This window comes from Theropithecus gelada, chromosome 11 (genome assembly GCF_003255815.1).
Source record: "Theropithecus gelada isolate Dixy chromosome 11, Tgel_1.0, whole genome shotgun sequence".
In the NCBI taxonomy this organism is placed as follows: domain Eukaryota; kingdom Metazoa; phylum Chordata; class Mammalia; order Primates; family Cercopithecidae; genus Theropithecus; species Theropithecus gelada.
The window spans coordinates 70329294-70356631 of record NC_037679.1 but is presented as its reverse complement, the minus strand read 5'-3'; the positions used below and the strand labels follow the sequence as shown (position 1 = coordinate 70356631).

The window sequence follows — 27338 nt, the reverse complement described above, 5'->3', positions numbered from 1 at the left end:
TTGTTCACTGACAGTCTCCCTTTCTAGAAGATCATCACCACAAGGGCAGGATTTTTCTCTTTAACTCCCAATTGCGTTTCCAGTGCTAGGCTCAATATACACCCAGGAATTAGACGGTTACCAAAGGCCTTCACCTGCCCAGTTCCCTGCCCCAGCCACCCCCCAACAAGGCTGGCCGAGTTTGGCTCTGAAGATCTGCAGCCTGGTTGTTTATTGTAGATGCGCCGAGAAGGCCGTATCAGTACCTTTGGGGCTGAGGAGCTCGGGGTTCCTCTTCCACGAAGTGTGGAGGTCTCGCTGGGGCTGCCCGCTGGGGTCAAAGCTGGGGGGCTGCAGTCTGTCGTCTAGGCCGCGCGCCGCCTCAAACACAGGCACGGGGTCTGTGCAGGGAGAGAAAGACAGGGATGATGAGGGCCTGATGGATGGGGACACCTGGACTGTGGCTGCAGGGCCTGGCAGGCCCCACAGGAGCCACTGGAGTCACCCTGCTGGCTTGCAGGAAATAGCATGGACTTTCTGCTCTACGAGGGAGCAGGCTCGTCCAGGCACTTGTTCAGGGCAGCATCTGCTCTCTCCAGGGTGTGGGTGTCCTGTCCAGCTGGGAATAATACTAACAATAATAATAGTCGACCAGGCTGGGTGCGGTGGCTCATGCCTGTAATCCCAGCACTTAGGGAGGCTAAGGTGGGCGGATCATCTGAGGTCAGGAGTTCAAGACCAGCCTGACCAACATGGTGAAACCCCATCTCTGCTAAAATTCAAAAAAATTAACCAGGCATGGTGGCTCATGCTTGTAGTCCCAGCTACTCTGGAGGCTGAAGCAGGAGAATCGCTTGAACCCGGGAGGTGGAGATTGCAGTGAGCTGAGATCACGCCACTGCCCTCCAGCCTGGGTGATAGAGCAAGAGTCCGTCTCAAAAAAAAAAAAAAAAAAAAAAAAAAAAAGGTTGTCCGAGTGCAGTGGCTACCGCCTGTAATCCCAGCAATTTGGGAGGCTGAGGTGGGAGGCTCACTTGAACCCAGCAGTTCAAGACCAGCCTGGGCAGCATGGCAAAATCGCATCTCTGCAAAAAAATTTAAAAAGTAGTCTGGGCTCAGTGGCTCATGCCTGTAATCCCAGCACTTGGGAGGCCGTGGCGGGTGGATCACCTGAGGTCAGGAGTTCGAGACCAACCTGACCAATATGGTAAAACCCCGTTGCTACTAAAAATACAAAAATTAGCTGGGTGGCTGGGCGCGGTGGCTCACGCCTGTAATCCTAGCACTCTGGGAGGCTGAGGCGGGCGGATCACGAGGTCAGGAGATGGAGACCATCCTGGCTAACACGGTGAAACCCTGTCTCTACTAACAATATAAAAAATTAGCCGGGCGTGGTGGCGGCGCCTGTAGTCCCAGCTACTTGGCAGGCTGAGGCAGGAGAATGGTGTGAACCTGGGGGGTGGAACTTGCAGTGAGTCGAGATCGTGCCACTGCACTCCAGCCTGGGGACACAGCAAGACTCCGTCTCAAAAAAAAAACCATCTAAAAAAAAAAAAAAAAATTAGCTGGGTGTGGTGGCAGGCACCTGTAATCCCAGCTACTCGGAAGGCTGAAGCAGGAGAATCACTTGAACCCGGGAGGCAGAGGTTGCAGTGAGCCGAGATGGCGCCATTGCACTCCAACCTGGGGGACAGAGTAAGGCTTCATCTCAAAAAAAAAAAAAAAAAATTAGCTGGGCATGGTGGCACATGCTTGTAGTCCCAGTTACCCAGGCGGCTGAAGTGGGAGGATCACTTGAGCCTGGGAGGTCGAGGCTGCAGAGAGTAGAGATTGTATTACTATACCCCAGCCTCAGCAACAGAGTGAGATTCTGTTCAAGTGATCCTGCCTCAGCCTCCCGAGTAGCTGGGATCAAGGGTGTGCACCACCATGCCCAGCTAATTTTTGTATTTTTTTGTAGACACAGGTCTCATCATGTTGCCCTGGCCTCACTGCATTTTCTTGATTTTATGATGCCATCTGTGGCACTTTGAAACTGTGCCTTGCAGACCTCCAACTACAGCAAGGGGCACTGAGCAAGGATCTGGCTGCTGCTCTGAGATCCATCGCTCTGAGGCCAACCTTCCCATGGCCTCCACCTACATGCCTGTGTGCAGCGGGGATACCGAGGCGGGACTGCTCTGAGGGCTGACTTTGGAGTGACGACTCCCCCATGGCCTCACCCAGCACTTCCGTAGGCTGTGTGGGGGTCTAGATGCTCCCAGGTGGCTGCCCCACCTCTTCGCGAGCTCTCCCAGCCTCCCCGCTCCCTGTATTCCTATTTTGCACCAACATCCTCGCCCATGTAATTCTTGGTGTGCTTCTCAGTGGACCTGGTGACACCATCATTTGTGACACACGTTGTTGGTTAATGGCTTTTTCGGGGGGCAAAACACACATCTAGATGTAAGATGTCCACCAATTCCCCAATCACTCAAAGGTGAGGAATGCGCAGGTCCTACTGCCTGGAATTCAGTTCCCTCTCCCAGCCCTTCACGCCGCAAGTACATCTGCTTCCTTATACTCTGAAGTCCTGCCTCACTTCTTCCAGGACACTTTCCCCAAGTCCCCATCTAGGGCAGGGACTAAGAAACGTGGATCATCTCAGAGGTGTGTTGGCACCTTCCAGGCTACAAAGCCCATGCACAGGACTGGCTTCCCAGCATCCTCACGGCATCCCCTGGAGGCTGGCTTGGATCCAGTGCATTTTCACCGATGAGGAAACTGAGGCTCAGAGAAACCAGGTGACTTGCTGAAGGGTAGATGTGAGACTCGAACCTGGGTCTCTTGCTTTGATACCACAAAGGCCTCCTGTCCTAGTGCCTGCTCTTGCCAGCCCTAGCAGGTGCAGATGGTGTCCACGGCACCCAGGAAAGCCAGGATCCTGGACATAGACCAAGGGGCCTAGTCTGGTTCAGTTCTTTCTAATGCATGGAAGCCCTGTCTTTTCCTGGTCCCTCCCCTAGAATTTTCTTTTTTCCTTTTTTCTTTTTTGGAGACAGAGTCTGGCTCTGTTTGCCCAGGCTGGAGTGCAGCGGCGTGATCTCAGCTCACTGCAATCTCTGCCTCCCGTGTTCAAGCTATTCTCCTGACTCAGCCTCCCAAGGAGCTGGGATTCCAGGTGTGTGCCACCACACCTGGGTAATTTTTGTATTTATTTATTTATTTTTTTTGAGATGGAGTCTCGCACTGTTGCCCAGGCTGGGGTGCAGTGGCACGATCTTGGCTCACTGCAACCTCTGCCTCCTGGGTTCAAGTGACTCTTCTGCCTCAGCCTCCTGAGTAGCTGGGATTACAGATGCGCGCCATCACACCCAGCTAAATTTTTTATTTTTGGTAGAGATGGGGTTTCACCATGTTGGCCAGGCTGGTCTTGAACTCCTGACCTCAGGTGATCCACCCACCTTGGCCTCTGAAAGTGCCAGGATTACAGGCATGAGCTACTGCGCCTGGCCAAATTTTTGTATTTTTAATAGAGTTGGGGTTTCACCATGTTGGTCAGACTGGTCTTGAACTCAGGTGATCTGCCTGCCTTGGCATTCCAAAGTGCTGGGATTACAGGCATGAGTTATCATGCCTGGCCCCTCCCCCAGATATTTCTGCCAGCATCTGTTTGGCCCTTGCTCTCTGCTGGGAAGCAGAGGGATTAAGAAGATGGACCTCAAGGTTAGATATCCCTGGAGTCTGCTAATCTATACTTGCTTCTGGGGATTGCTGTGTGACTTTGGCAAGTGACTGTACCTCTCTGTGCCTCACCATAAATGTAGCAACCTCATGGGGCTGTGGTAAGGATCCATGTAAAATGCTCCACGTGGCACCACACACTTGGTCAGCTCAGAGTAAACAGAAGCCCTCACTTCTTTCTGAGCTCCAGTCACATTGGCTTCTTCTTACTTCCCACTTCAGACCCTTTGCACGGGATCCTTACCAGGAACACCCTCCCCTGAGCAACGCCTTTCAGCTAGTTAACACTTACTTGCCTTCCATAGTGCAACTCAAATGCCCCTGCTTCCAGGAAGCCCTCCACTAACCTGTACTCTGATATGAGCTGCCTGCACCTTTCCTTCACGGCACCCACTGCAGTTCTAATGCACGTTTATTTGCAGGTTCACCTAATTAACACCCACTGGACTGCAAACTCCACATGGGAAGGCCAGACTGCATCTGTTTTTGCACCCTCTCCCACCCCCCACCCTGCTGGAATTCTTGTACCCACCATGAAGTGTGACCCACAGTCCAACCCAATAAATATCTGCTGATGGAAGAAACGGGGCCGTGCCTGTACATGGGGCCTTCAGGTCTGGCTGGAACAAGGAGGCTTCCCTGTTTTACTCTGCTGTGGCCAGTTTGTTTAGGTGGCGGGGGCTCGGACAATGGGCGTCCATGCCGAGGTAAGCAGGTGCGCAGGAAGGCAGTGGTGGCTTTCATCTGCCGGCAGCCCCCACGCCCCGTCATTAGGCAGGGCCTGCACAGCAGGGTATGCCATTATGTCTCCCCGGGCTGATGTAATTATACATTGACATAATTAACCCAGCAAGCGCATTAGGCAGGCCAGCTAAAAATTCATCTATAATTATTTGTTGTGTGCATGCTAATGAGTCCATCTGCACTGCCTTTGTACAACACGAACAAATTAATTTACAAGTCTGGATTTTTTAATAAGTTCAAGGAAACGCTTCCTATTGTGTCCTGGTTTTTGAGAAAGGAGGAAAAAAGGCGACGAGCACTCGCCGGGGTCAGGGAAGTTAGACAAACACAAGACGGTGTGGTGCCAAGTGGACCACGCAGGGCCACGGAGGGCTTGCTCCGGTTCCAAGGAGGGGGAGAATCCGGCTCGTGGCCCAGGGGCTCTGCTGGCCGTGAGCCCATTGAACCAAACGACTATACTTGGTGATAACGGATGTCTGTCACTCACCCTGTTCTCAGGGATTAGGTATTGATATTTCATTCTACTCTGAGGCCCTGCGGGTCATTCCTTGCTGGCTGTGTGCTCTGTCTTGGGGAGGCTGGCCTTACGTGGCTCCCTAGAGAGGCTGGTGGGAACAGGGTCTGGCTGGACCTTTGTCAGGTCCATAGATTTCAAAGCTCTGTCTTTTTGCCTTGCTTTGCAGGTACGGTGTAAAACAGTCATTAAGTTCACAGAGTCCAAAGTCCAGCTCAGGGTCCAGATCCCATGGGGCCTGGAGCCTCAGTTTCTCTACTTATAAACTGGAAACTTCCTAATTCCCAGGAATTATTATTACTGTTATTATTTAGAGACAAGGTCTTGCTCTGTTGCCCAGGCTGGAGTGCCGTGGCTCGATCTAGGCTCACTGCAACCTCTGCCTCCTGGGTTCAAGCGATTCTCCTGTCTTAGCCTTCCGAGTAGCTGGGAGTACAGCTATCACCATGCCAGGCTAATTTTTGTATTTTCAGTAGAGATGGGGTTTCACCATGTTGGCCAGGCTGGTCTCAAACTCCCAATCTCAGGTGATCCTCCCACCTCGACCTCCCAATGTGCTAGAATTACAGGCATGAGCCACTGCGCCCAACCACTGATTTTTTAATTTTTGTAGAGATGGGGTCTTGCTATGTTGCCGAGACTGGTCTCAAATCCCTTCCTAAAGTGATCCTCCTGCCTTGGCTTCCCAAAGTGCTAGGATTACAGGTGTGAGCCACCACACCTGGTCTTCCCAGGAATTCTTTTTTTTTTTTTTTTTTTTTTTGAGACGGAGTCTCGCTCTGTTGCCCAGGCTGGAGTGCAGTGGCCGGATCTCAGCTCACTGCAAGCTCCGCCTCCCGGGTTTACGCCATTCTCCTGCCTCAGCCTCCCGAGTAGCTGGGACTACAGGCGCCCGCCACCTCGCCCGGCTAGTTTTTTTTTGTATTTTTAGTAGAGACGGGGTTTCACCATGTTAGCCAGGATGGTCTCGATCTCCTGACCTTGTGATCCGCCCGTCTCGGCCTCCCAAAGTGCTGGGATTACAGGCTTGAGCCACCGCGCCCGGCCCTTCCCAGGAATTCTTATTGGGAAGATTTTAAAAAGATATTGAGAGAGGCAGTAGTGATTTAAGGATCGGGTGTCAGCTCCTACTGCAATTGGCCAAGCTAACCTCTTGGAGCCTCTGTTTCCTCATTTGTAAAATGGGGGTGCATGTCTAGGGTGGTTAAGGACTGGGGGAGAGAAGGTGTGCAGATAATTGCAGACCCAGGCACAGGGTGGCGCTTGCTAAGTGTTGTCTGCTTTTATCACCCCTAGACAAGGCAGCACACCAGGCGCTGGCATTCTGGGCGCTGGCTGTCTGGGCAGAGATGCTCTGTGGAACTCGGGACAGGGTATGGCTTCACCTGTTTGCATCAGTGCCCCAGAGACCCAGAATCTAATAATCCTGCTTTGAGCTAACTCTACTTTGGGACCCAAATATTTAAACTTAGAAAGTCACACTGGGGAGCGATCTATCAGATCAATCCGTCCAACATCCCTTCCACCCCAGGACACAGTGGGGTCTGATGTTATCCCTGAAATCTGCCGGAGAGTTGGTGGCAGAGGCTGAGATGGGCCCTTAGACCGTTTCCTCTCACACTGTGCTGTCCCGGATTCCCCAACTTGAGGGAGAAGGTGGCTGTAATATCCAGATGCCTTGGCCAAAGTCGGGCTGCAACGGAGTCCTAACGGCCAAAGCCCTTTCCACGGATTAGAATTCGTTCAGTCTTCACCACAACACAGAGGCAGGCACTGCTGGATCCCAATTTCCCACATGGAAAAACGGAGGCACTGGGGTGAAGTCATTTCCCCAGGGTGAGGCAGGGAGGGTTGAGCTGCCGTCCAGGGACACTGGCCCCGCTTGGCAGAACAGGGTGCTCAAGAGACCTTGCTGGCTCGAAGCAGGGGCACATCAGAGTCCCCTGGGGAATCTGTCAAACATCTGGGGGACTCAGTCCTAAAGATTCTCATGTGTGTCAGTCTTAGTCCTTTCAGGGAGCGGGTGGGGTCGTTCATGACTCTAACTAATGGGTGATTTCCATTCTCTCTCAGATACAATGGAGCTGTCAATTAAGATGCCCCGCCTTCCCCTGGCAGCGGGTCAGATGCTCTGCCCTGGGAATTTGAATGGATCCCTCAGCCGGCCCAGCTACCCACTGCTCTGGTCCCATCTGACCCAGGTGGTCTCACCATTCTCCCCCACCTTCTGCCTTCTAATAAATTCCTTTCGTGCCTAATAGTTTTGCAGAGCTGGCTTCTGCTGCATGGCACTAAAGAACCCTGATGGATACATGTGATGAATGATTTTGGGCCAAAGGAGACCTAAGAAATCACTGGTTTAATAGATTCATTTCAAGGCTGGGTAAAAATTGGGCCTAATAATAAAGAGACTGAGGACTGAATGCTCAGGAGGGTGCAGGGCCAGGTGTACCCTGGGCTTTCCCAGATGACATCACAGGTTTGGGGGAGAAAGGAAACCCTGTGGCTTAGACAGGGCGGGTGCAGGGCAGCCTGGCCAGGAAGCAACCAGGAGGGGTGGACTACCGCAGTGCGCCTCCAGGAAGGAAAGAGGAGGAAATAGGCTCTGAGGGTCCGTCTTGTTCGCTGACACACAGTAGGTGCCTCATAAACATCTGCTCACTAACTGAGGCAATGAGAGGTTGGCGAAGAGACCAGAGGCCCTTCCGAGCTGCACGAGGGGAAAGCATCACTTGAGCAGAGGTTTGATTAGAGCGAGAGCAAGAAGCGAGAGGTGAGCTCAAAGTGCGGCTCTGCAGGCAGAGCCATCTGGGTTAGAATCCCATCTCTGCCACTTACTCATTGTGTGGTCTTAAGTGAAGCATTTCAGCCCTTTAAGCTTCAGTTTTCCCTTCTATAAAATGGTGACACTAACCGCATAACTAACTTACTATGAAGATGTGAAACCTAAGTTTTGCAAAACAGTTAACACAGTGCCTGGTACACCTAAGTGCTCAGTAAAGAACAATGGGCTGATTCCCACAGAGGCCAGAGGGGACCACTGCTCGTGTCCCAGCTTTGCTCTGCTACTGCCTGGCCTTATCTCCTGGGCCGGGCTGCTTTGAGACAGACCATGAGGGCCCTGGCTTCTTACTATTAGACCAGAAGCACAAGTCGGACGGCTGCCCTCGGTCCTGCTGCTGGCCTGCTGGGTGACCCTGGACAACGCACTCAATTCTCTGGTTCCCCTGTCCAAATGCCCATTACAATAAATCTCAGGCATGCACTCAACATTAGGTGTCATCAGATAGAGGCAGGAGGCCATGGAGGCGAGTACTTTGGCCCTGGGTCTATCCCTTACAACCAGGATGGTCAGGGAGGGTGATTATGAGACACCTTCACGGCTGAACTTGATGCAAGAGATATGCAAGGGATTTATTAGGGGAAGGCCCACAAAAGAAAGAGGGGAAGGAAGGGGAGGAGGTGGGATGCTGGTCTGATGCCTGAGAAAGGAGGGAAGGAGGAGGGAGGAGTGGACAGGATGAACCTTGGACTGCGGCATGGCTCTGAGAAAGTCTTGGCCAGGCTGGTGGGGAGTTTCAGAGCAAGGTGTACTGGTCAGCTCCAGCTGCCATTAAAAACATACCACAGGCCGTGTGCCGTGGCTCACGCCTGTAATCCCAGCACTTTAGGAGGCCGAGGTGGGCAGACTGCCTGAGGTCAGGAGTTTGAGACCAGCCTGACCAACATGGTGAAACCCCTCTCTACTAAAACTACAGAAATTGGGGAACACTGTGATTTCCCCAAATCCCCAAAGACACGCTTAGAGAAAGGGAAAGGAGGCCAGGCTGGGAGTCTGGAGGTCAGACCCTGGCTGTAACACCACCAGGGAAAGTCACTTAGGGTCCCCGAGCCTCAGTTTCCCCATTAGTAAAAGGGAGATAACAAAAGGACCTACTGCATGGGGTTACGCAGGGGCTATCTGAGCACGCCGAGCTCCTGCTTCAGTGCCCGGCATCTGCGGACTCCAAATGAGTGCTGCTCTTATTATTATGACTCGTGGCAGTTGTGGAAGGTGCCACTCAGCGCTCCCTTCGAGAGAGAACCTCCCTCGAGGTGTTGGTGACACCTTCCAGGTGTGGCATCTTCCAATGGCTGAGCATGGCGGGAATAGTCCTGCCTAATGCTGGAACAGGCAATTGTACCATGGACTGAACTGTGACCCTGCCCGCCGCAGACCCGCATCCCGAAGGCCTAATCTGGCCCCCATGTGGCTACATTTGGAGATTGTCTTTAAAAAACAACAACAACAACAAAAAAAACTAAGTCTCACTCCATGACCCAGGCTTGAGTGCAGTGGCGTGATCTCGGCTCACTGCAACCTCTGCCTCCTGGGTTCAAGTGATTGTCCTGCCTCAGTCTCCAGAGTAGCTGAGATTACAGGCATGCGCCACCATACCTGGCTAATTTTTTTTGTATTTTTAGTAGAGACAGGGTTTCACCAGGTTGGCCAGGCTGGTGTCTAACTCCTGACTTCAAGTGATCCGCCCGCCTCAGTCTTCCAAAGTGCTGGGATTACAGACGTGAGCCACCGCACCCGGCCTGTGGTATCCTCTAGATTGTCAGAAGCATCCCTGACTTTCTGAACAGCCTTTGGTGGGGGGAGGTGGGGACACTAATTTAAATGACCCATGGATCATCCCCTTTTCTGTGCATCAATAGGGGAAAGGCTGTGTGAGGACACAGTAAGAAGGCAGCTGTCTGCAAGCCAGGAAGGGAGGTTCTACTGGAAACCAACCCTGAAGGCACCTTGATCTTGAACTTCCAGCCTTCTGAACTGTGGGAAAGTAAATTTCTTGCTCCTGTTCTGGGTGTGTTTTGTTTTTTTAGATGGAGTTTCGCGCTTGTTGCCCAGGCTGGAGTGTAATGGTGTGATCTCAACTCACTGCAACCTACACGTCTTGGGTTCAAGTGATTCTCCTGCTCCAGCCTCCTGAGTAGCTGAGACTACAGGTGCAGGCTACCACACCTGGCTAATTTAGTATTTTTAGTAGAGATGGGGTTTCACCATGTTGGTCAGGCTGGTCTCAAACTCCTGACCTCAGACAATCTGCCCGCCTCGGCTTCCCAAAGTTCTGGGATTACAGGCGTAAGCCAAAGCGCGCTGCCTGAGATTTTTTTTTTTTTTTTTGGAGATGGAGTCTCGCTCTGTCGCCCAGGCTGGAGTGTGGTGGCGCGATCTTGGTTCACTGCAAGCTCCGCCTCCCAGGTTCACGCCATTCTCCTTCCTCAGCCTCCTGAGTAGCTGGGACTATAGGAGCCCGCCACCTCACCCAGCTGTTTTTGTATTTTTAGTAAAGATGGGGTTTCACTGTGTTAGCTAGGATGGTCTTGATCTCCTGACCTCGTGATCCACCTGCCTTGGCTTCCCAAAGTGCTGGGATTACAGACATGAGCCACTGCACCCGGCCTGTGGTATGTTTTTAATGGTAGCTGGAGCTGACCAGTACACCTTGCTCTGAAACTCCCCACCAGCCTGGCCAAGATTTTCTCAGAGCTGTGCTGCAGTCCAAGGTTCATCCTGTCCAATCCTCCCTCCTCCTTCCCTCCTTTCTCAGGCATCAGACTAGCATCCTACCTCCTCCCTCTCCCTCTCCTCTTTCCTAATAAATGGGCCTTCCCCTAATAAATCCCTTGAATATCTAAAGCTGTCTTGGCATCTGCCTCCCGGAGGACCCAAATCACTTGCTTCTCAGAGCCTCAGTTTCCCCATCTGTAAAACCAGGACAAACACAGACCCTCCCCCTAGGAGTCTGTGGATATGAAATCCGTGACTGGTGCTGGTGCATTCTGCAGTGATGAGTCTGAAGCTGGCAGAGCTCCCCAGGGCACCTGAGTCCTTGTGCCTGCTTTACTCAGCCCGAGTTTATTGAACGACTGTGGGAGGCATGATGGTGAGCGAGACAGATGAGACCCCTGTCTTTGTGCAGCCGACATCCCAGTGGGGAGACAGGTGCTGCACCTTTGCAAGGGTGCTCAGTGGTACCATAGAGAATGTTTCCATCAACACCGACCCTGGGGGGGATCTCAACTCACCTTGGGGAAGAGATTGGGAAAGACCTCAGTGACATGGAACTAGGGGTGCTGCTGTGGAGCAGGGAAGATCTGTGGGAGAGAGGTCTAGGTAGGAGGCACCGCTTGTGCAAAAGGCTGGTGGCTGGAAGGAATCTGTGCAAAGCTCAGTGGCATCTGAGGACATGACACCAGGTCCCAGTGGCTAGAGTGGAGTTGGGGGAGATGAGGGGGACAGGTGGGCAGGTAGATTCCAAAGCCCCTCTGTTGATAATGTAGATGAGGGTGGGATTTATCCTAAGGGCAGTGGGAGGACACATTGTAATTTGCCTTTTTCAAAGGCTCATCTGGCTGCTTTGTGAAAAGTGGGGTGCAGAGGGCACCAGACAGGTGGCTACTGCAATAGTCCTGGCAGCCATGATGATGGCTCTGGTCACAGTGGTGGCATAAGTGGGAGCAGTGCTCAGATTCACGAGTTACACAGGAAACGTTGGTGGGACCTGGTGCACTGAGCTGAACAGTGTTTCCCCAAGTTCATGTGAATTTGGAACATCAGAATGTAACCCTATTTGGAAACAGGGTCTTTGCAGATGTCATCAAGTCAAGATGAGATCATATTGGAGTAGGTTGGGTCCTAATGCAATGATTGGAGTCCTTAGGAGAAGAGGAGAGGATGCACAGAGCCACACAGGGAAGGAGGCCACGTGAAGATGGATGCCGAGGTGGAAATGACACATCTAGAAGCCTAGGAGTGCCAAGGATTGCCGGCAGCCCCAGAAGCTGGGAGAGAGGCATGTGACACCACCACAGAGTCTCCAGAAGGAATTAACTCTGCCGACACCTTGATGTGGGGCTTCTGGATTCTGCAGCTGAAAGAAAACATTTGTTGTTTTAAACCGCCCAGTTTGTGGTAACGGGGCACAGCAGCCAGAGGAATCTGTTCCGCTGTGTTTTGGAGACTTGAGGTCCGAAATCCAGGTGTCAGTAGTCAGAGAGCCATGCTCTCCCCAAGGCTCTAGGGAAGACCTGGGCCTTTCCCCCAGCTTCTGGTGTCGCTGGCAATCTGGCTTTCCCTGACTTGCAGCTGCACGACTTCGATCTCTGCCCTCATTGTCACATGACCTTCTGTCTCTCTCTCCCCGATTCTTATTCATTTATTTATTTGAGACAGAGTTTCGCTCTGTCACCCAGGCTGGAGTGCAGTGGCGGGATCTTGGTTCACTGCAACCTCCGTCTCCCGGGTTTAAGCAATTCTCGGCCGGGCGCGGTGGCTCAAGCCTGTAATCCCAGCACTTTGGGAGGCCGAGACGGGCGGATCACGAGGTCAGGAGATCGAGACCATCCTGGCTAACACGGTGAAACCCCGTCTCTACTAAAAAAATACAAAAAACTAGCCGGGCGCGGTGGCGGGCGCTTGTAGTCCCAGCTACTCAGGAGGCTGAGGCAGGAGAATGGCGTGAACCCGGGAGGCGGAGCTTGCAGTGAGCTGAGATCCGGCCACTGCACTCCAGCCTGGGCGGCAGAGCGAGACTCCGTCTCAAAAAAAAAAAAAAAAAAAAGCAATTCTCCTGCCTCAGGTTCCCAAGTAGCTGAGATTACAGGCAAAAGCCACGATGCCCAGCTATTTTGTATTTTATTTTTAGTAGAAATGGAGTTTCACCATGTTGGTCAGGCTGGTCTTGAACTGCTGACTTCAAGTGATCCATCCACCTCAGCTTCCCAAAGTGCCGGGATTACAGGCATGAGCCACCGTGCCCGGTCCTTGTTTGTTTGTTTATTTACTTTATTTTATTTTATTTATTTATCTTTGAGACGGAGTCTCACTCTTTCGCCAGGCTGGAGTGCAATGGCATAATCTTGGCTCACTGCAACCTCCACTTCCCGGGTTCAAGCAATCCTCCTGCCTCAGCCTCCTGAGTAGCTGGGACTAAAGGCACGCACCACCATACTCAGCTAATTTTTGTATCTTTAGTAGAGACAGGGTGTCACCATGTTGGCCAGGATGGTCTCGATCTCTTGGCCTTGTGATCTGCCGCCCTTGGCCTTCCAAAGTGCTGGGATTACAGGTGTGAGCCACCACACCCAGCTTCTTGTTTATTTTTGAGATGGGGTCTTGCTCTGTTGCCCAAACTAGAGGGCAGTGACATGATCACAGCTCACTGTGGTGCCAAACTCCTGGGTTCCAGCAATCCTTCCATCTTGGCCTCCCAAAGTGCTGGGATTATAGGTGTGAGCCACCATGCCTGGCCTCTCCTCTTCCTATGAGGATGTCAATCATACTGGATTACAGGTCACTCTAATGACCTCATCTTACCTTGATTATATCCTGCAAAGTCGCTTTTTCCAAATGAGGCCACATTTAGAGGTATTGGTGGTTAGGACTTCAACATATCTTTCTGGGGGACACAATTCAAACCATAACATTTGGCAATGGACTCGATACAAACTGTGAGACAGGGAGGACTGAGGAACGGCCAAGGCTCCAAGTATCATAGGAAGGAAGTCCTCACTCAAGTCTAACCTACTTCTCTCCTGCTGTATCCATTTAATCTGCCGTTCAGGGAGACAAGCCTATGCCATAAGGGGACCTGGCAGGTCCTAGGCACTGGTCCTCCTGCCTCCTCATTCTCTCTGACTCCTGAGGAACTGGGCTGTGGGTTCAGTTGGCTGCTCTGGAAAGTACACAGCTGCAATGATCGTTTACTTCCCTGGGTATTTTCCACTCCTTGTTTCCTCCCCCAACGCACAGTGCTGTGTTCCCAGATTTTACGTTGTACAGGGAACTCATTTCTTCCCACCTTCCCTATCTGGCAGGAATCCGTGGAGCCCTGAGCTACCTTGCTGGGAGTTGGGGTAGGGAGGAAAAAATTACAAACATCCAGACAATTGCAGGATTCTGCCAACTTCTGTGGAGTAGAATGCTCTGCCGGGCGGCTTGGCAAACCTGAGGGCCTCCCGTTTACTTTGTCCGATGGTATTCAATGCATCAGCTAAATGTCATTGGCTCCTCTTACAAACACAAATTGAAAGAGAGAGAAATGACAAAAAATCTTTAAAATGTTTGGAAAACGTTTCTCAGAGAACCTGACAGCCATGGAACACCAAAGGAATCTGGTTTTTCATTCCCGTGTCTTCCCTTCCTCCCCTGGGTCCAGCTCTGGCTCTTCACATAGTAGGTGCTCAATTAACGTGGTTGTTTGAAAAGTGTGATAAATGATGACATTATTAGAGCTCTGGGTGAGAGGGTAGGGTGCCACAGAGTTTTAGAGTTTTACATGGGGGCATCTCTGTGGCAGGCAGGAATACTGGCTCTTCAAAGACATCTTGACCCTCAGAACCTGTGAGTGCTTTTTGTTGTTCTTTTTAGAGACAGGGTCTTGCTCTGCCGCCCAGGCCAGAGTGCAGTGGCACAATCACGGCTCACTGCAGCCTCGACCTCCTGGGCTCAAGTAACCAATCCTCCTGTCTCAGCCTCTGGAGTAGCTGGGGCCACAGGCACGTGCCACCATGCCCAGATAGTTTTTTAATTTTTATAGAGATGGGTCTAACTATGTTGCCCAGGTTGGTCTCAAACTCCTGGGCTCAGGTGATCCTCCTGCCTCAGCCTCCAAAAGTGCTGGGATTATGAGTGTGAGCCACCATGCCCCACCTGTGAGTGTGTTTTGTTACATGGAACAGGGACTGAAGGTTGCAGATGGAAAGGGATTACAGTCAGAGATTGACTGAAGAGGCTGCCTGGCTGTCTTTGAAGATGGAAGAAGGGGCAATGAGCCAAGGAACACAGGCGGCCCCAGCCCCAGAAGGTGGAAAAGACAAGGAAATGACTTCTCCCCTGCAGCCTCCTGCCTCCAGAAACAACACAGCCCTGCGAATGCTTTGATTTTTGCCCAGTGAGACCCATCTTGGACTTCTGTTCTGCAGAATGGTGAGATCATAAATGTGTGTTGTTTTAAGCCTCTAAGCTCATGGTATTTGTTACAGCCGTGACAGGTGACTAAGAGTCCCTAATGCAGTCGTCATTTATCCACCAGTCCACTACGTGTTGACAGCATTTCTTCAGTTGCCAAATATTTCCCGAGTGCCTGCTGTGTGTCAGGGAAGGCTCTGGGCCGTGGAGGTCCAGATGGAAGTGAGAGAAAATTCCTGCCCTCCTGGGGCTGATATTCTAGAGGGAATGATGGACAAAGGATGGGTGAGGCAACTGGAGTGAGACAGGCTCAGAAGCAAAATGAAGCAGGGCTGGGGGAGAGGGTGGGCTGGGTGGCGCTAACTAGGCAGCCTGGTCAGGGGAGTGGTGTCTCCTCGGAGCCCTAATGAGGCAGCTAGCAAGGGGGTTGCGGGGGAGTATTCTAGACACAGGAAATACCAGGAGAAACAGCTTTCATTAGATAAAGAAACGGCAGCTGACCGTCCTACCAACCTCCCCTGGGGTTACCGTCCCAGAAATACAACTTTGCTCCGTCTTCATAAGAACCAATCCATTTCACAGATGGCGACTGGCCCAGGGGACGCCCAGTGCCAATTTCCTCTCCCCTCCCTGCGCAGGCTGGGAGGGCGAGGCGCTGTGGCTGAGGGTGGCAGCTGGGTTCAGAGTGGGCTGTGGCCCTCCAAACGTGAGTGTTTGAGCTTCATTTCTCAAACTCCAGCAACCATCCGTCCTGGGGCAGATGGGGCCCCCACATCCACAAGGTTGGGTAGGGCAGGGGACAGATGAGACCCCCACCCAATTTCTTCAGCCAAGAGCTCAGAGGAAGTGGAATTTCTTGACCCCACCTCCAACAAGTGCCAGCACGTTGCATATTTCTATATCTCACTTAAATTATGGAAACAACTGGCCGGGCGCGGTGGCTCACGCCTGTAATCCCAGCACTTTGGGAGGCCGAGACGTGCAGATCACGAGGTCTAGGAGTTTGAGACCAGTCTAGCCAATATGGTGACACCCCGTCTCTACCAAAAATACAAAAATTAGCCAGGCATGGTGGCTTGCGCCTGTAGTCCCAGCTACTCGGGAGGCTGAGGCAGAAGAATCGCTCGAACCCAGGAGGCAGAGGTTGTAGTGAGCCGAGATGGTGCCACTGCACTCCAGCCTGGGCGGCAGAGCGAGACTCTGTCTCGGGGAAAAAAAAAAAAAAAAAAAAAGGGAAACAACTATGTGAGCTATCACTATCAGCCCCCTTTTCCAGATGAGAACACTGAGGCCCAGCCAAGGGAACCCACTTGCTCAAGGTGACCAGGCAAGAAAAAGTCAGAGATGGATTTGAACCCAGGCCTTTCCACCAAGCCAATGCGACCCAAATGCCAGACACTAGTGTACTCCCTTTATAATGTCTGCCATGTCCATTTGCCCCTGAAAGATGACTAACTTGACATCTGCCCTATGTGACTCACTTTTTATTTATTTTTGTTTTGAGACAGGGTTTCACACTGTCATCCAGGCTGGAGTGCAGTAGTGTGATCCTGGCGGCTCACTGCAGCCTCAACTCCTTGGGCTCATGTGATCCTCCCACCTCAGCCTCCCCAGTAGCTAGGACTATAGGCACATGTCACCATACCCAGCTAGTTTTAAAATTTTTTGTAGAGACGGAGTCTTGTTATGTTGCCCAGGCTGGTCTCGATCTCCTGGACTCAAGCGATCCTCCCACCTCAGCCTCCCAAAGTGCTTTGATTATAGGCATGAGCTACTGTGCCTGGCTGACTCACTTTTTAAAAATACATATATTTTAAAGGAATGCTTTGTCTCACTTTCATAAATAGAAAATCGGGATCTTGTATCATAAGTAGAAGGTGCTTCAACCATAAAAATAAAGGCAAGGAAAAAAAACACAACAGAAAATGGATGTTACTGAATCTGAATTTTCATTAGACCTTGTGGCCTGCCCAAGACCTTGAGCCTGGGCTGCCTCTCCTGAGGTTCAAAGGGGAGAGCTGCAGGTGGTGTGGAGGTGTTGAAGATGCTCCAGCACCTGGCTGAGACTTTACTCAGAAAGGAGCAGAAAGATGGCACCCGCATGGCCTGCAATGTGTTCAAAGTTTCAGTCTTGGGTCCGGTCACACCCAGGCTGTCTCTAATATCATGTGGACTCTGCACCTGGGGAAATACTAGGTGCCGCCAAGCCCCGACCTCTAAAATCATGCCCCCACTCCAGCGTCTGGCAAGCCTGGTATCCCAGTGTCAGGAGAAGTGACAGGGCATCCGTGCAACTCCTCGCCTGGAGCCAGCGACGCAGGTTTCTGTTAGGCTCAGCACTTCTCCCGGAAGCCTTCCAGCCGACACATGCGGCTGCCCAGAGCTGCCAGCACCACGCAGGGGTGTGAGCGGGACTTTATTTCCCCACTCACTCCCGCAACACGCAGATAGTCAACAGACAGACCAGGGCGGTGGCCATGACGATCAAACAGCCTTAGACCCAACCTGGATGTGCAGACCCCAAATCTAAAGTGTTTAAATACAACAGACCCTTCTGATGCGCTGATGACTGGCAGACTTGGATCCACTATGAGCCATCAGAGGTGGCAGGTCCTGATGGGCATGCAGGGATGGGGGACACTGTGGGGAAGTGTACCCCCCTTTGTCCTACACACACCAACCTGCTCTGGGGCGCAAACTGCTTAGTAAAATGACTAATTCATTTGGTTACATGGAATCCAAAGCCATAGAGAACACAGTCAAAGGACTGATACTATCTGAAGACCACACCAGACTTTCTAAAGGCACTGGTGGGTACAACACAGCCTATTCCATCTTTCACCACTAGCTGATGCTGTTGGTGTTTTTTTTTTTTTTTTTTTTTTTTTTTTTAAATCATGGAGGGGGTTGGGGAATCTAGGAAAAGCTGTCTCTATCCTCCCACTATGTCCATCTGAAGGAAAGTGGCATTTGGAGCTTTTTTAGGAAACACGGAGCCGGAAAGGCTGTCCGAGAGGCTGTTTAGAAACACATTTATGCAGAAGTATGCGTGCACCCCTCCAAAATATCTTCGAGACAGAAGCCTTCTCCCATCTGGGCCTGGGCTCCGGGCGCCTGCGGGGGTGGGAGGCTCAGGCTATTGATGGTGGCAGCAAGACTAACTTTGATCCTTTAATCTAAACTTTTCAATAGCAGATGGGGTGCCAAGTCCTTATATGCAGCTGTGAGCCATGTGTCTACCCACTCCTTTCTTGGGGCAGTTGGTGGTGGGGCCGGCGGGGGCTTTCTCCTGGCTTGGGCAGGGACAGAGGGCTGGGAATGAGGGTCTTCTTTGTCAGCACTGGGTGCTGATGGTAATAATTAATACCACCACCACCAATAGCAACAGTCACTGTTTACTGAGCATTTACTATGTGCCAGACACCCAGCTAAGGACTTTACACTCCTCACCTTCCTCAGCCCTCCCAGTGGCACTGGGAGGTGAGTTTGCTTTCCAAAGGAGGAAACAGCTGCTCAGAGAGGTTGGTTGAGCCAGTTACTCAAGGCCACCCAGCCAGGGAATAGCACAGCCAGGACTCAAACCCACAGGTCTTACAATACAAATAAAGTTCTTGGCCAGGAGTGGTAGCTCACGCCTGTAATCTCAGCACTTTGGGAGGCCGAGGCGGGTAGATCATCTGAGGTCAGCAGTTCAAGACCAGCCTGGCCCACGGTGAAATCCCGGCTCTACTAAAAACAAACAAACAAACAAACCCTAACAAAAAAAAACCCCAAAACAACAACAACAACAAAATCAAGTACTTATATACTGAGCTGTACAGAAAGTTCCAGGAGGGCAGGGGTAGTGTCTGTTTTGCTCAGCATCGTGCCCCCATTGTTGACAGAGTGCCTGGCAAACAGTAGGCACTCAATATTTACTGAATAAATTGCATGGGGCAATGACTGCTGGGCACCATGTTTAGTGTTCTCTGTTGCTCACTGAACCCATCCAAAGGCCCCTATAATGAGGGGAGGTCATTATCCACATTTTACATTGGGGAAACTGAGGCTCGGAGAAGTCAAGTGTGATGTGGGAAGCAAAATGGCAGCACAGGATTGGCCTGGTTCTGCAGGGAGGTCCTTCAACCTGGAGTCTTGCTCCTTCTTCCTCCACCCACCAGGTTGGGAGTGTATGACTGTCTCCCCCGAATGAAAGTTCCACTTGTTCTTCCTCGAGCAACACATCTGCATTTCAGCCAAGGCCTCATCCTTCCAGTCTGGAACTTTTCAATCTACTGGCAGCAAAGACCCTTTAACTGTTTTTCACTCTTTTTAGAGCTCAAATCTCCAATGGTTTTGTCCAAGCTCCTTGGATTATTAAATTCATCCTGCAACTGGGGTAGTGGGTAGGAACTGGGTCAGGGGGCAGGTCTAGATTCAGGCTCCATCACTTCTCTGCTGTGTGACCTTGGGCAAGTGGCTTGAATTCTCTGAGCCCGTACTTCTTCAGCTTCCCACTGAGGAAGGATGATGGAGCCTACCTCCCAGGGTATGTGTGTGTGTGGAATCAGTGAAATTATATCTGTAAGGGCTGAACACACTGCCTGACACACAGAAAATACCCCAGAAATGATCTCCACTTGGTGGTACTTCAACCTTTAAAACCAGGTCCAAAGGCCTCCCTCTCTGAGGCCTCCCCCAGCCGTCCTTCCTTGAAGCCTGTTCTCTGTTGTGTATTCTGGTTGTCTGCCTTTGGGTCATGTTGTCCCTGCTGAACCCGAGAGTCCCCAAGGGCAGGCCTGGACTTGAGCTTGAGTTCCCACAGGGCTAGGCACATAGCAAGCACTCAGAGCATGAGCTAATGAAACGCCACGGCTCAAATGCCTGTCCTCCCTTCCGAAAGGGACTGGCCTTTACTGAACACCTCCCAGGCAGCAGCACCCAGCTGGATGCTTTCATTCAGTCCACTTTTCAACCCCGAGCTGCTGGGAGAAGCAAAGTGTAGCCAGGGGGTCATGGGGAAAGGGCGCTCCTGGAAGAGGAAACGACGTGGGCAGAGGTGTGGCAGGAAATGGTGGGACACTGCCTTCTAAAGTTAACTGTCACCTGGGTGCGGTGGCTCACGTCTGCAATCTCACCACTTTGGGAGGCTGAGGCAGGTGGATCACCTGAGGTTGGGAGTTCGAGACCAGCCTGACCAACGTGGTGAAACCTTGTCTCTACTAAAAATACAAAATTAGCTGGGTGTAGTGGCATGTGCCTGTAATCCCAGCTACTCAGGAAGCTGAGGCACGAGAATTGCTTGAACCCTGGAGGCAGAGGTTGCAGTGAGCTGAGATTGCGCCACTGCACTCCAGCCTGGGTGACAGAATGAGACTACATCTCAGAAATAATAATAATAATAATAATAATAATAATAATAATAATAAAAAATAAATAAAGTTAACTGTCATCTTCAGGAAAATCTGCATTGTTAAGCTTTTCCTTTTTTAAAGGGTGAAATACTGTTTTATGTTAACCTTCAATGTTCCACTGACCATTATGGGACTAACTGAGCAGAAGCGTGGGCATGGAGGAGGGAGAGGAGGAGGGAACGAGGGAAGGCTAGCACAGACAACAATTTCTAATCGTAGAAAATCTCTATTTCCTGTAGTTGTGCAGGTGGCTGATCCACTAGATGGCACTGAAATGAGTTATTTGGGACAAAAACAAAGCTAGATGCTTCATCTCCCCTGCTACTTCTATCAGTATCTATTATATTTCAACTGGTTCAAATGTAAATGTTTGAAAATTAAGATCACAAAAGTACAAAAAAAACCCCTCATACCCTTGAGGTGAGAAAGATTTTTAAAACAGGACCTTATATTCAGAATCTACAAAGCAAAGGTTTGCTAAGATTTCTTGCTTTCTGCAAGTATTTTTTTGAATGCCTGCTACATACGATAGACAAGAGACTATACACTAAGTTGAGAAACAAAAGGTAAACCAGGGGAGAAGATACGAAACATGTATACCTGGACAAAGGTTAATATCCCTCATATACAAAGAGTGTCCACAAATCAATAAGAAAATAATCTACTCTCTGGTAGAAAAAATCTACTATCTGGGCTAAGGAGATATAAACCAGAGATTTCTAAAAGTATAAATATGAATGTTTTATAACATATGCGAATATATTTAGTCAACTAGTAAATAAAGGACTGCAATATAAAATCAGCAAGGAGAAAAACATTCTTATTCTGATCACTGATTCTGGGGTTTGTGGTCAATACAAGGCTACAATCTATTTTTCCTTCCCAAGTTTTCTTCTTGGTACAGCACAGTACCAATAGGGCATGCATTCCCAAGCCCCCTAACTGTCCAGTATTGGAGAGGGGTTAGGTAAATTACAATACAGCTATACAAGAGATTGTTAGGTTTGTACAATGAATCAAAGTTACTTGGGATCTATAATCACACAGGGAAATATGAGTGCTTCATGTCAGATAAAGGAAACAATTAAAAACGGTACATGTAGAATCAGCAACTGTTTTGAAAAAGTACACAGGGAAAAATCACGGAAAAGAAAAACAACAAAATGCTTTTCTAGCTGGTCGTTTTCCCTCTTTCTGTTTCTCTCTATTTTCTGAAGTTGACAGCATGCATATGCTACTTTTATAATCGAGGAGACAAATTTAAAAACTTTAAACGTTGTAGAGCATTTTCCTATTCTAAAGGCTCAGGAACCCTGTTGCCTGCACCACTGTTTACCCAATGTCTCTGACAACAGACCAAACCTCGCAGAATCAATAGCAGACGCTTGTCACTCCTGTAACTGTTATACCCTGATGTCAATGGGCTGCTGATTACTCAACCCTGCGGAATGCTTTCATGTACAGCGTAGCGAATCCTCACGTCCACCCCGAGTAGGTTCTATTACTATCCCTCTTCTAAAGACACAGAAACCAGAGCTCAGAGAGGTTGAAGCCCTGGCCAAGGTCACACAGCACAAAACACCAAGCTGAGAGTTCCACCCAGGTGTGTCAGCCTCTATAGCCCGAGTGCTGGGTACCTTCCTGACCAGCCTCGCCCCCCAAGAGAAGGAGCAGGGTGAGAAATGTCTGCCAGGAACTGCCAATCTGCATCAGATTTGTAAAAACCAAAGCACAGTAGAAAACAACATTTTGGGGGCACTCACCTGTCTCTTATCTCCTCAGCAGTGTTCATCTGCCTGCCCTCTCATTTCCTCGTTCCTTGTTTTTTTTTTTTTTTTCCTTTTAACTAATCACTCAGTTAACAAGTTAGCCTTCTGAAGCTTGGGTCCGTACCTAGCGGCTCTACGAGTGTGATAAAGGAATCAGCCATCACCAATACAGAAGTCAGAGAGGTTTAAATCACATCATCACCCACAACAATGACATTAATTATGCTTTTAACACGTTTTACTGCTTTTTTTTTTCTCACTTCACGCCACATCTGTGTGAACAATATCCAAAAGATTTACGGTTTTCTTTCGTAATTACAGACATCCAGGCTGCACACTTATCAAAATACTTGCTGAGCCATCAGGCTCTGTCGTATTCTCTGCCAAAGATCTGTGTTGGCAGCAGTCACTCAAAACAAAAATGTTGAATCAGGACTTGTGTGGCTTCGGGTGGCGGGGAGGAGTATTTCGACAAATAATTTGCCTGTCAAGAAATATAAAAACAGGAGCGTGCGCGTCCCGGAGAATTTTCCAGGAGTGTTATTTTTACGGAGGGGGTTGGAGCTGGGGGGCCGGCAGGGAGCGGGGAAGCTGGAAGCGCCCAACACACATTTGACATTTGGTTCTTGTGTCTGAGGATAAAATTTAATGAGAACAAAAATATGTCTTCCTAATTCCCCTAAGAAATCATTAAAACATTTTGTTATTCTTAAATGTCTCAAAAATGAATTAGAGGCCCTAAAGGGGCTGTTCGTATGGTACGTCTCCATCAGTTAAGGCTCCTCGTTCTCTAACTCGGTGACAGCTGGGGACAGCTCTCCCGCCCCTGCATTTCTGGGGAGGAGAGTTGGGAAACCAGACTCGTGGAGTCAGCGCCGGGCTTGGAATGACCTCCCTGCTCCCGGGCTTTGGGGAGAGAGGAGAGAGGGCACATAGACCTTCCAGAAGGTTCCATAGCAATCTTGGGACCTTGAGTGGCCTCTGGCCTATGACTGTTTTAACAGTCTTCTCTCCAGAAAGATGAGGGTCCCGTAAGAACACCCCCCAAATGAGGGCTCGTTTCCAAGTGGGTGGCCGTAAGACCCTTCTGTTTCCCTTTGTCTTCCTGCCTGTCCGTACCCCCAAGCACTAGACATGCTGGTGTCCCCCTGTGACTGTGATGACAGGCTATGTGACCGATGATTTGGTCACTTCTGCCACTCAAAGGTAAGCTTCTGAGGGCTTGGCCCATGTCTGTGTTTGTGGGATCACAGCTGTGCCTAGTGACCCCACAGTGTCCAGCAAGTGCCGGGCACACAGTAGGCACCCAATAAATGCTATCTGAGTAAACAAACACAAGATGAGCATGGAAGGGGGGGGTCTCATTGATGAAGTATCTCTTTGCTCCAGTAACCTTTCCTTCCGTTTTTGCTGCTGAGTCTTATTTCTAATATTCAACAATTATTAGGTGCCTACTGTGTACCAGGTTCTGAGTATACAAATTTACTATGATTCAGTCCGATGTCTGGTGCATCTCACATCTGCTAGGAAAGCTGGACACATACATGATAAGGAGAGTAGTTAACACTTAGTAAGCACTTGCTATGTACTGTGAACCTTGTTGCCTCCAAATAACAGCATGAGGCAGGTTCTAATATTATTCTCAATTTATAGAAGAGGAGACTGCAGCTCAGGAAGGTGAGTTAATTCCTCTACAGTCACGCAGTGAGTAAGTGACACAAACAGGATTTGAATCTGTGTCTTTGAGCCTGAAAGCACACGACTATCTATCTCAGTGCTGCCCCCTCGTGTTACAATTGAGGTACTACGGGGTCCCGTGGGAGAGCGCTGCCTGGGGACCCAGGGAGGCATCTCTGGTCTGTACAGGGTCATCCTCCAGTGTCATTCATCGTTGACACGGTGGGACCCAAAGGATTGAAAAGGGTGGGAAATAAGAGGGTGTCTTTTTATAGATCTCACTGATGAGAGTGAGACATTTTAAGCAAAAAGGTGGCAAGGAATGGTGCCACTGGGCCTCTTAGCCATGAGTATGATATGGCCGGCAATGAGCGTGATAATGACCCCAGCTGCAGACACATGGGCTGTCTTGGCCTCGTGCCATAGCGCCATGTCCTCGCAGGGACCACAGCCTGCAGCTGTGCCATCAGCTCTTGCCATTCCTTCCACTCTCATCACTGGGAAAACCCACGTGGCTGGACTGTTCCCGTGAGCGCGGGATGGGGTGGAGCATGGAACCAGGCAGCAGGCGCATGTGTACTGGCTGAGCATCCACCCCAGAAGGATACCTCTGTGTCCTAACGCCTGGAACCTGTGAATGTGACTTTATTCAAAGTGTCTTTGAGCTGGGCATGGTGGCTGCACCTGCAGACCCAGCCACTCGGGAGGCTGAGGTGGGAGGATCACTTGAGCTCAGGAGGTCGAGGCTGCAGTGAGCCAAGATTGCACCGCTGTACTCCAACCTGGGAAACAGAGGGAGACCCTGTCTCTTAAAAAAAAAAAAAAAAAAAGAACCAAAGTGTCTTTGCAGATGTAATTAAGGATCTTGAGATGAAATCAATCTGGATTATCCAGGTGGCCCCTAAATCTAATGACAAGTGTCATTACAAGAGAAAGGAGGTTGGGCACAGTGGCTCACACCTGTAATCCCAGCTACTTGGGAGGCAGAGGCGGGAGGATCACTTGAGGCCAGGAGTTTGAGACCAGTCTGGGTAACATGGTGAGACTTTGGGACTACAAAAAATAAATTTAAAAAATTAGCTGGACTTGGGAGGCTGAGGCAGGAAGATTGTTTGAGTTCAGAAGTCTGAGGTTGCAGTGAGCTATGATCATACCACTGCACTCCAGCCTGGGCCACAGAGCAAAGACCTCATATATATTTTTTTAAAAGGAGAGAGAGAGAAAGGAGAGGGAGACTGAGACCAAGATACAGAGGAGAGATTGGAGTGATGTAGCCAGAAGCCAAGGGACACCTGGAGCCACCAGAAGCTGGAAGAAGCCAGGAAGTATCCTCCTGAGCTTTCAGAGAAAGTATAGCCCTGTTGACACCTTGATCTTGGGCCTGTGGCCTTCAGAACAGGGACGGAATGAATCTCTGTTGTTTTAAGGCATCTATGGTAATTTATTACAATAGCCGTAGGAAACTAACTCAGCCTTCCACATGCAGCCACATGGAGCACAGTCTGAAAAAATTTGTAATACATGATGAGACCCGAGTCACGTCTCTCCCTGCCTGTGAGACCTTGGGCATTGGGCTCAACCTCTCTGTGCCACAGAGAAGCGAGCTGCTTGGACCTGCTCCCACGGGGCGTGTGAAATACAGAGCACAGAACAAAGGCAACTTCTACATCAGGCCTGTGCTTCTCAAACTTTCCCGTGCTCCAAGATCACCAGGAGAGCTTGATAAAATGCAGAAGCTGATTCCGTGGGCCAGGGATGGGGCCTGAGACTCTGTATTTATTTCCTTCCTTCCTTCCTTCCTTCCTTCCTTCCTTCCTTCCTTCCTTCCTTCCTTCCTTCCTTCCTTCCTTCCCTCCCTCCCTCCCTCTTTCCTTCCTTCCCTCCCTCTCTTTTTTTTTTTTTTTCAGTCTTTCATATGATTTTATTTTCTTCCTTCAACCATAATAATATGATATTCAAATTTCGTCTTAACCGGTGGGTCTGTAAACACAGGCTTATCCATCCCACTTACAGGCAAGGCAAATGCTGCTTCTTGAAATAGTCCCACCATGGACCCTCTGGTCATCCAACCCAAGTCGCCCCCTTGCCTGGCTTTATCTTCACTATACTGTGAGGCCACTTCATTGAATCTCATCCCAGACTTTAACTTTTCCATGGCTTCCATGATTTTGCCATGTTTTTCACATAGAATGTGTCTGACCTTTACTGCATTGCCACCACCTTTGGGACCTTGAGCCTTCTTGTCAGCACTGTCACTCCCAGAGGCTGCTCCCCCTTTCCCCGCTTTTCCAGAACCACTTTTTCCTTTGGGCGGCATCTTGGAAGTTTGTTGTTGAACCTCTTTTTTTTTTTTGACAGAGTCTTGCTCTGTCACCCAGGCTGGAGTGCAGTGGCACAATCTCAGCTCACTGCAACCTCTACCTCCTGGGTTCGAGCAATTCTCCCACCATAGCTTCCCAAGTAGCTGGGACCACAGGCGCCCGCCACCATGCCCGGATACTTTCTGTATTTTTTGTAGAGACAGGGTTTCTCCATGTTGCCTAGGCTGGTCTCAAACCCCTGGCTTCAAGTGATCCCCCCATCTTGGCCTCCCAAAGTACTAGCATTACGGGCGTGAGCCATCGCACCCGGCTGAGACTCTGCATTTCTAACCAGCTTGCAGGTGAGGCTGGTGTTTCTGGTCCACAGACCACACTGAGTAGCAACAGGCCAGAAGACCTCCCTCTTCATCCAGCCCACACACTGTTGGAGGGCAGGCTGCGTCCGCATTACTGGACTAGTGCCCCAGGGCTGCAGCAAAAAAGCACCACCAGTGGCGGCTGAAAACAACAGACACTTATTATCTTGCAGTTCTAGGGACCAGAACTCCAAAATCAAGACGCTGGCAGGGCTGTGCTCCTTCTGAAGGTTCTAGGGGAGGATCCTTCTTGTCTCTTCCAGTTGCTCGCGGTTGCTGGCAATCTTTGGTGCTCCTTGCCTTGTAGCTACATCACTCCCACCCCTGCCTCTGTTTTCACACGGCTTTCCTCAGTGGCTATCTCTATGCCCTCGCCTCTACTTTTTTCTTTCTTTCTTTTTTTTTTTTTTTCGAGACAGGGTCTTGCTCTGTCACCCGGGCTAGAGTGCAGCGGTGTGATCTCATTGCAACCTCTGCCTCCTGGGTTCAAGTGATTCTCCTGCCTCAGCCTCTTGAGTAGCTGGGAATACAGGCTTGCATGCTACCACGCCTGGCTAATTTTTGTATTTTTAGTAGAGATGGGATTTCCCCATGTTGGCCAGGCTTGTCTTGAACTTCTGACCTCAAGTGATCCTTCTGCCTCTGTCTCCCAAAGTGCTGGGATTACAGGCTTGAGCCACTGTGCCTAGTTTCATACTTCTTATGACACCAGTCATTGGATTCAGGGCTCACCCTAAAGCCAGGATGATCTCATCTGGAGATTCTTAGCTAATTACATCTGCAAAGACTTATTTTCAAATAAGGTCATATTTTGAAGTTCCACGTAGACATAAATTTTGGAGGCCACACTATCCGACCCACGACAGTTGCCCCAGACAGAGGAACAGAGGACTTTCCCGTCCCA

General features: G+C 50.3%; 1 protein-coding gene and 1 pseudogene across 2 annotated transcripts in view; both read right to left on the bottom strand.

Moving 5' to 3' along the window:
- The window catches only part of CUX2 (cut like homeobox 2), a 323139-nt gene that overhangs the window by 59226 nt on the left and 236575 nt on the right, over window positions 1-27338 (bottom strand). The window contains exon 5 of the mRNA XM_025402227.1: window positions 246-380. Coding sequence (XP_025258012.1) covers window positions 246-380 — 135 coding nt within the window. The remainder of the gene's footprint in view (window positions 1-245; window positions 381-27338) is intronic.
- LOC112634606 lies at window positions 25652-26107 on the bottom strand (annotated as a pseudogene). The gene has a single exon (XR_003121797.1). The product of XR_003121797.1 is annotated as a peptidyl-prolyl cis-trans isomerase NIMA-interacting 4 pseudogene (transcript).